General features: G+C 51.8%; 1 protein-coding gene across 3 annotated transcripts in view; it reads right to left on the bottom strand.

The window, feature by feature from the left end:
* Window positions 1–9,782, bottom strand: part of LOC137302543 (G2/mitotic-specific cyclin-B3-like) — a 60,819-nt gene continuing 51,037 nt past the window's right edge. For all 3 annotated transcript variants that reach the window (XM_067972285.1, XM_067972287.1, XM_067972286.1), the window contains 3 exons: window positions 7,348–7,497; window positions 5,051–5,181; window positions 1–3,876 (listed from right to left, as the gene is read on the bottom strand). In XM_067972285.1, coding sequence (XP_067828386.1) covers window positions 3,795–3,876; window positions 5,051–5,181; window positions 7,348–7,497 — 363 coding nt within the window. In that variant the 3' untranslated portion in view covers window positions 1–3,794. The remainder of the gene's footprint in view (window positions 3,877–5,050; window positions 5,182–7,347; window positions 7,498–9,782) is intronic.

Raw genomic sequence — 9,782 nt, 5'->3', positions numbered from 1 at the left:
ATCGTAAAGATCCGCCATGACATCGTGCCCGGGCCAGTGCGTTGTGGGTAGCGCCGATCCGTCACGTCGCGGGGCGTAACCCGACGACGTCATCACAAGGGGCGAGGGGGGAGGGCGGCACAGCATGGCCCTGCCCGTAGGAGAGATACCCCGACAGCGGGAGGGCGGGAGGGGATGAGGTGTCTCATTTTAGAACATTTAGGGTGTATTGTGGGGAGGGAGAACTCTTTAAAGGAAGTCACGCTCGTGCGTTACAACCCGAGAAAGGTGGGAATGGAAATGTCAAAGGGGAGGCAGTGATGCTTCTGTCCAGAGCCTTGGGTCAGACCCCACCTGGAGAGACTGCGTTCAGTTCTGGGCCCCGTGCCTCAGGAAGGATAGATTGGCCTCGGAGGGGGGGCAGCGCAGATTCACCAGAATGATACCGGGGCTAAAAGGGTTAAATTACGAGGACAGGCTGCACAGACTGGGCTTGTATTCCCTCGAGTGTAGAAGATTAAGGGGTGATCTAATCGAGGGGTTTGAGATGATTAAAGGATTTGATAGGGTCGATAGAGAGAAACTATTTCCTCTGGTGGGGGGGAGTCCAGAACAAGGGGGCAGAACCTTAAAATTAGAGCCAGGCCGTTCAGGGGTGATGTCAGGAAGCACTTCTTCACACAAAGGGGAGTGGGAATCTGGAACTCTCTCCCCCGAAAAGCTGGTGAGGCTTGGGGTCAATTGGAGCTTTCAAAACTGAGATTGATGGATTTTTGTTGGGTGAGGGGATTAAGGGTTACAGAACCAAGGGGGGTAAATGGAGTTAAGATACAGATCAGCCATGAATGGTGGAACAGGCTTGAGGGGCTGAATGGCCTCCTTCCGTCCCTACGTTTCCTCGTGGGGGGGAGAGTTCAAATCGAAGATGGTGGCGCTGGTGGTGATAAACTAGTGAAGGCCCCACCACCCCGGCATCACCTTGTGGTGAAGTCAGTGCCGGTGAACTGGCTGTTGAGGCGAATGGGGAACTGCAGGCGGTGGCAGTGCCGTGTAACCGGGGGCTGGCGAGCGACTCCAGGCCCTGCCTCAGCTGCGGTTTCCACAGACCCTCCACCCAAATCCCCCCCAAACACAGAGTCCATCGGTCGCTGCTCTCCATCTCTCCGTTCCGCGTTCTGACCCGGCGATGGAAAGCTCGCTGCGAGTTCCACAAGGAGGAGTCTCTCCTCTCCTCTCCTCTCTCTCTCTCTCCTCCCCTTCCCCGGGTCAGTGTCTCCGTGCTGAGGCCTGCCAGTCTCCTGGATTCTTGTCCAATTGGCCGTTCCTCACGTGTGAAATTGGGCAGTCAATGTTGGCGGCTTTTTGACTTTAAAGGTTATCACAGTATTTTACACACCTGATGTCCACACACATACAGACATACACACACACACACATACAGACAAACACACACACGTACAGACACACACACACAAGTACAGACGCATACACACATGTACAAACACACACACATACAGGCAAACACACACACGTACAGACACACACACACGTACAGACACAAACACACACAAGTACAGACGCATACACACACGTACAGATACACACACACGTACAGACACAAACACGTACAGATACACACACACGTACAGACACACACACACGTACAGACACACACACACGTACAGACACACACACACACACACGTACAGACACACACATACAGACAAACACACACACGTACAAACACACACGTACAGACACACACACATACAGACAAACACACACACGTACAGACACACACACACACAAGTACAGACGCATACACACACGTACAAACACACACATACAGACACACACACATACAGACATACACACACGTACAGACACACACACACGTACAGACACAAACACACACAAGTACAGACGCATACACACACGTACAGATACACACACACGTACAGACACAAACACGTACAGATACACACACACGTACAGACACACACACGTACAGACACACACACACGTACAGACACACACACACACAAGTACAGACGCATACACACACGTACAGACACACACACACACGTACAGACACACACACACGTACAGACACACACACGTACAGACACACACACATGTACAGACACACACACACAAGTGCAGACGCATACACACACGTACAGACACAAACACGTACAGACACAAACACGTACAGACACACACACGTACAGACACACACACATGCACACATACAGACACAGGCACAGACATACACAGACACACACGTACAGACACACACACACACGTACAGACACACACATATAGATATACACACACACACGTACAGACACACACACGTACAGACACACACACATGCACACATACAGACACAGGCACAGACATACACAGACACACACGTACAGACAAACACACACACGTACAGACACACACAGGCACACACACGTACAGACACACACGTACAGACACACACAGGCACACACACGTACAGACACACACAGACACATACAGACACGCACTCACACAGAAACACACACAGACAGACAGACACACACACACATACAGACAAACATACAGACACAGAGACATTCACACACACATAGATACAGACAGTCTTACAGACACATAAATAGACACAGACAGGCATACACATATACACACAGACAGACACGCACAGGCACACATGCAGACAAACACACACACACACACACGCACACACACAGCATCCGGTTACTTCAGCTCAGATCAGCTAACTTGGTATGGGTCTGAAAATGAGTCTGTGTACTGTACACAGGTGAATGAATGAGTATACCTGTGTTGTGCACGAGGGTGTAAGTATGCCTGTACAAATGAGTGTGTTTGTATACAGGTGTGAAAACGAGTGTCTGCACTGTACATCAGTGTGTGAATGTGTGCAATTGTATCCGAGAACGTGAATGAGCATGTCTGTACACGGGTGTGCAAATAGGTGCGTCTGTACGAGTGTGTAAATGATTCCATCTGTACTGCCTGTAATTGTGTGAATGTGTGTCTGTACACGGATGTGTGAATGAATGTTCGTATGTGCGTGTGCAGATGAGTTTGTTTGCTGTACGTGGGTGTGCAAACGAACATGGCTGCGGTACACAGGTGTGTGAATAAGTGCCTTTGCACACAGGTGTCTGAATGAGTGTGTCTGTACCCGTGCAATTGAATAAATGCGTTATGTACACGGGTGTGTATGTGTGTGTGTGTGTGTGTGTGTGCTGTACACAGGCGTATCAATGAGTGTGTCAACAATTTGTGTTCATTCGAATTAAACTATCATGACACACACTTAGAGAATGTCACAGGTGGTTGGAGTTGACGAGACTCGTTTCTACACAGTCCGGATCTGTGTGCAATTACCCAGCAACACCAGTCCAGCGAGATGAGATGCCCAGATCCAGCCAGATCCCCGGTACGGGGAAAAATGTCCAGGATCTCCTGATCCAACGAGGCCTCCCGATCCCGCGGAGTTGGGGGAGCCCTGGTTGGGGCAGCCCGCAGATACTGAAACGTCCCCCCACCCCGACCCGTGCGGTGCCGGATTCGAGGGGCTCCGGAGGAGGCGGGCGATCGGCTCCGACGAGCGCTGCCAGGTGCGAGCGAGTTGCTCCGTGACGTCTGGGGAGCGTCTGTTCACATGGCGGAGTCCCGGCCGGCCGCAGACAGACGACCGTACATCCTGGCGCCCGAGAGCTGGCGCCTTTGGCAAGGTTGGCGCGAGGGTCGGGATGCGTGATGCAGACACCATCCCGACATCCGGGAATGGGATTCTAGCAATCTTCCTCTCCGGACACCAATTCCTCCATCTCCACGGCTCCCAGGGCAGGGATTTTAGCCACTTCGAAGGATACTCTGGAGAAAAATACGGGGGGGAAAGTACAATTAGGAGAGTTTACAGCTCTGCCCTAAAGCAGAGCGTGGCCCCCTTAAGTAATCAGAGAATCTTATAACACAGGAGGAGGCCAGTCGGCCCATCGTGCCTGTGCTGGCTCTTTGAAAGAGCTATCCAATTAGTCCCACTCCCCCTGCTCTTTCCCCATATCCCCTGCAAATTTTTCCTTTTCGAGTATTTATCCAATTCCCTTTTGAAAGTTATTATTGAATCTGCTTCCACCGCCCTTTCAGGCTGCGCGTTCCAGATCAGAACAACTCGCTGCGTAAAAAAAAATTTCCTCTCTGGTTCTTTTGCCAATTCCCTTAAATCTGTGCCCTCTGGTTACCGACCCTCCCGCCACTGGAAACAGTTTCTCTTTATTTACTCTCTCAAAACCCTTCATGATTTTGAACACCTCGATTAAATCTCCCCTTAACCTTCTCTGCTCTAAGGAGAACAATCCCAGCTTCTCCAGTCTCTCCGCGTAACTGAAGTCCCTCATCCCTGGGACCATTCTGGTAAATCTCCTCTGCACCCTCTCCAAGGCCTTGACATCCTTCCTAAAGTGCGGTGCACAGAATTGGACACAATTCTCCAGCTGGGACCTGACCAGCGATTTAAAAAGGTTTAGCACAACGTCCGCAGGTCAATCGTAGCCACTGAGCCACTTTCCCCCTGCAACCACCCACCCTTCAGGAATATCGACAGGAGAGGAAGGGTCAAAAGAAAAACCCGTTCTGGATCGTTGGTGAGAATTTGAGCGGTTGCCTTGATGACAAGACTCCCCAGGTCGTCACCACTTCCCCGCGTGAAATGTTGCTATGGGAGCCCGGCGCAGAGAGACGTACCGGAGGAGAGACGTACCGGAGGACAGACGTACCGGAGGAGAGACGTACAGGAGGAGAGACGTACCGGAGGAGAGACGTACCGGAGGACAGACGTACCGGAGGAGAGACGTACAGGAGGAGAGACGTACCGGAGGACAGACGTACCGGAGGACAGACGTACAGGAGGAGAGACGTACCGGAGGAGAGACGTACCGGAGGAGAGACGTATCGCAGGAGAGACGTACCGGAGGAGAGACGTATCGCAGGAGAGACGTACCGGAGGAGAGACGTACAGGAGGAGAGACGTACCGGAGGAGAGACGTACCGGCGGGAGTATTTGGAGTAAATGACCCGGAGCTTCTGGTGAGGCTGCTCTCTGACGGTCTCGTTCAGTCTGTTGAGGAGCCCGCATGGCCTTCTGTTGATGTAGCCCATTGGGTGCTTCACAATACGTGGCTGAGTGAACGAGAGAGAGAGAGAAGTAACAGTGAAATTTTTAATTCATTTTTTATTTTTAATTTCATTCATGGGATGTGGGCGTTGCTGGCGAGGCCGGCATTTTATTGCCCATCCCTAATTGCCCCTTGAGAAGGTGGTGGTGAGCCGCCTTCTTGAACCGCTGCAGTCCGTGTGGTGACGGTTCTCCCACAGTGCTGGTAGGAAGGGAGTTCCAGGATTTTGACCCAATGACGATGAAGGAACGGCACCCATAGTCCCATAGGAACAGCAGGAGGCCATTCAGCCCCTCGAGCCTGTTCCGACATTCAATTAGATCATGGCTGATCTGTATCTTAACTCCATTTACCCGCCTTGGTTCTGTAACCCTTAATCCCCTCACCCAACAAAAATCCATCGATCTCAGTTTTGAAATTTCCAATTGACCCCCAGCCTCAACAGCTTTTTGGGGGAGAGAGTTCCAGATTCCCACTCCCCTTTGTGTGAAGAAGTGCTTCCTGACATCACCCCTGAACGGCCTGGCTCTAATTTTAAGGTTCTGCCCCCTTGTTCTGGACTCCCCCCACCAGAGGAAATAGTTTCTCTCTATCGACCCTATCAAATCCTTTAATCATCTCAAACCCCTCGATTAGATCACCCCTTAATCTTCTACACTCGAGGGAATACAAGCCCAGTCTGTGGAACCTGTCCTCGTAATTTAACCCTTTTGGCCCCGGTGTCGTTCTGGTGAATCTTCGCTGCTCCCCCTCCAAGGCCAAGGCGATGAACGGTCCCCCGGGGGTGAGGTATCAGGAAGCCGCTGGTGCCTGTGGAACAGGCTGTCGTCCCCATCCCTTCTCTCCTGAAGGCACAGTTCACCAGGCAAGGCCTCACCCTTCACCAGCTGCTCTCCACGCGAGTGTTGGGATGGCGAGCTCTTCGCCATGAGCGGCATCACAGCCGGGCCTGATTTCCTCACCTGACAACCACAACAACAACTCCCCATTTATACGGCGCCTTACACGGGGCAAAAACCTCCCGAGGGGCTTCACGGGAGCGATTATCAGACAAAATCTGACACCGAGCCACATAAGGAGATATTGGGACAGGTGACCAAAAGCTTGGTCAAAGAGGTAGGTTTTAAGGAGCGTCTTAAAGGGAGGAGAGAGAGAGGCGGAGAGGTTTAGGGAGGGAATTCCAGAGCTTAGGGCCCAGGCAGCTGAAGGCACGGCCGCCAATGGTGGAGCGATGGAAATCGGGGGATGAGCGAGAGGCCAGAATTGGAGGAGCGCAGAGATCTCGGAGGGTTGTAGGGTCTGGAGGAGGTTACAGAGATAGGGAGGGGGGGCGAGGGCCGTGGAGGGATTTGAAAACGAGGATGAGAATTTTAAAATCGAGGCGTTCGGGGACCGGGAGCCAATGTAGGTCAGCGAGCACAGGGGGTGATGGGTGAACGGGACTCGGTGCGAGTTAGGATACGGGGCAGCAGAGTTTACGGAGGGTGGAAGATGGGAGGCCGGCCAGGAGAGCATCGGAATAGTCCAGTCTGGAGGGTAACAAAGGGCATTGGGTGAGGGTTTCAGCAGCAGGTGAGCTGGGGCAGGGGTGGAGATATTACGGAGGTAGAACCACACATACGTTTGAGCAAAGAATGGCAAACGAGATTGGGGGGTGGGTGGGGGGGGGAGAGGAGCGCTGGCTGCTTTTTTCTTCCCCTCCCCCCCCCCCCCCCCCGAGTCCAGGAACACTCAGGCCAGTTGTAGCGTCCCTGCGGAGGCGACGGTGGACACCGGCTCACTCCGCACAGCCCGGAGATGGAACTGGAGCTCGAGCGACTCCGCTCCGCCCTCGCCCGCCCGGCTGCCGGGCGAGCTGCAGGCGCGCCGGCCCGAAACGGGCGAGCAGGCCGCCTCTAAAACCCGCGGAACGGCGCACGGGCGCGTTAAGTGTTTGCACGTGACCTGCGCCCTTCAGCACTTTGACCCTCTGAAAGACTGTTCGACCGTGGGTGTCCGATGTTTAAGAGCTCCACATGGCCGCCTAGTGGGAGATAGGAGAACATCTTTGTGGCTGGGAGCCTTCGGTGACCAAGATGGCCTCATTAAATAGGGCGCCAATGGCACGACCCCCACCCCACTTCATCCGCGCACAAAACCAGTGGGCACGGAGCAGTGGGTTTGAATATACCTTTGTGTCTGGACTGTCCATTCTCATAGCCAAGGAAAGGCAGGCAGATGCCAGGCAGGATGCCCTCTCTTCCACATAACTATAGTCCTGTAGCGTCAGCTCGCAAATGTATCGAGCCAATGCCAGGGTCTTTGTCCCGACCTCGGCATACTGCACTTGGAAAACAAGATGGATGCTTTAGTCCTTTGAGCTCTTTGTTTCCCCACGCCCTGCTTCTCCCGTCCTCCCGAAGGTGCTGGAGCACCCTGGGGTGCAATCCCGAGGGGTGCTGCACCCCCTCCGATACAGTGCCGCTCTTCAGCTGCGAGCTCAGACATTAACAGCAGCCTGTTCCCCAAGGGAAATCCATCAAAACTGTTCTAACCTTCCATGCTACCTTATTCAGCTTGCCCCATTTCCGGCACAGGCACGATGGGCCGAACGGCCACCTCCTGTTCTACGTGATTCTATGATTCCCCTTCGTTTTTCCCAGCAGCTCAGGAACATGAGAACTGCCGGACGAGAAAAGACTAAGGTCCATCTAGATTGCCTTCCACCACCCTGGTAGTCGCAATGGAGTTACTGACCAATCATAGCAATCCACCTCTATCAACGAGTCTCCAACAGACCCAGACATGAGGCGGGGAAAACCCCCAGTGGTGGAGATCTTTGGGAACCATCGGCCCAGAGTCACCTGTTCCTCCCGAGCCTCCCACACTCACCACATGTCGTGGCTCAAATTACTCACATACTGGATCCCAAAATATTATTTTCTGAAAAAAATGTCTAGAATTACATAGAATTTACAGCACAGAAACAGGCCATTCGGCCCAACTGCTCTATGCTGGTGTTTATGCTCCACACGAGCCTCCTCCCTCCCTACTCCATCTCACCCTATCTCCATATCCTTCTATTCCTTTCTCCCTCATGTGTTTATCCAGCTTCCCCTTAAATCCATCTACACTATTCACCCACATTCTCACCACTCTCTGGGTAAAGAAGTTTCTCCTGAATTCCCGATTGGATTTATTAGTGACGATCTTATATTTATGACCCCTAGTTCTGGTCTCCCCCCACAAGAGGAAACATCTTCTCTATGTCTACCCTATCAAACCCTTTAATAATGTTAAAGACCTCTATCAGGTCACCCCTCAGCCTTCACTTTTCTAGAGAAAAGAGCCCCAGCCTGTTCAATCTTTCCTGATAGTTGTAATCTCTCAGTTCTGGTATCATCCTAATAAATCTTTTTTGCACTTCTCCAGGGCCTCTATATCCTTTTTATAATACGGAGACCAGAGCTGTTCACGGGGCTCCCAGTGTGGTCTGACCACACTTGTAATTTGCATTTGAATCAATTGATACTATTTGCTGCCACTGTCTTCCCCGGGGAGCCTGTTCCATCGATCGATCACTCGTTCACTGAAATAATGTTTCCACAGAATACTGGCAAGTAAAATTAAGGAAAACCCGAAAATGTTTTATAAATACATAAAGAGCAAGGGGATAACTAAGGAAAGAGTAGGGCCTATTAGAGACCAAAAAAGCAACCTATGCGTGCAGGCGGAAGATGTGGGTATGGTTCTTAATGAATACTTTGCATCCGTCTTCACAAAAGAGGGGGACGATGCAGACTTTGTAGTTAAGGAGGAGGAGTGTGAAATATTGGATGGGATAAACATAGTGAGAGAGGAAGTATTAAGGGGGTTTAGCATCTTCGAAAGTGGATAAATCGCCAGGCCCGGATGAACTGTATCCCAGGCTGTTAAGAAAAGCAAGGGAGGAAGTAGCGGAGGCTCTGACCATCATTTTCCAATCCTCCCTGGATACAGGCGCGGTGCCGGAGGATTGGAGGACTGCCAAAAAGGAGAAAGAGATAGACCGAGTAATTACAGGCCGGTCAGTCTAACCTCGGTGGTGGGCAAATTATTGGAATCAATTCTGAGGGACGGCATAAATCGTCATTTAGAAAGGCACGGGTTAATCAAGGACAATCAACATGGATTTGTTAAGGGAAGGTCGTGTCTGACTAACTTGATTCAATTTTTTTTTAGGAGGTAACAAGGAGGGTCGATGAGGGTAACGTGTTTGATGTAGTGTACGTGGATTTTAGCAAGGCTTTTGACAAGGTCCCACATTTTCTTTTAATTCGTTCATGGGATGTGGGCGTCGCTGGCGAGGCCGGCATTTATTGCCCATCCCTAATTGCCCCTTGAGAAGGTGGTGGTGAGCCGCCTTCTTGAACCGCTGCAGTCCGTGTGGTGACGGTTCTCCCACAGTGCTGTTAGGAAGGGAGTTCCAGGATTTTGACCCAGCGACGATGAAGGAACGGCGATATATTTCCAAGTCGGGATGGCAGACTGGTCAAAAAAGTAAAAGCCCATGGGACCCAAGGGAAAGTGGCAAGTTGGATCCAAAATTGGCTCAATGGCAGGAAGCAAAGGGTAATGGTTGACGGG

This window comes from Heptranchias perlo, chromosome 35 (genome assembly GCF_035084215.1).
Source record: "Heptranchias perlo isolate sHepPer1 chromosome 35, sHepPer1.hap1, whole genome shotgun sequence".
In the NCBI taxonomy this organism is placed as follows: Eukaryota; Metazoa; Chordata; class Chondrichthyes; order Hexanchiformes; family Hexanchidae; genus Heptranchias; species Heptranchias perlo.
The sequence above is the reverse complement of the archived record's forward strand: the minus strand, read 5'-3'. Positions and strand labels throughout refer to the sequence as shown.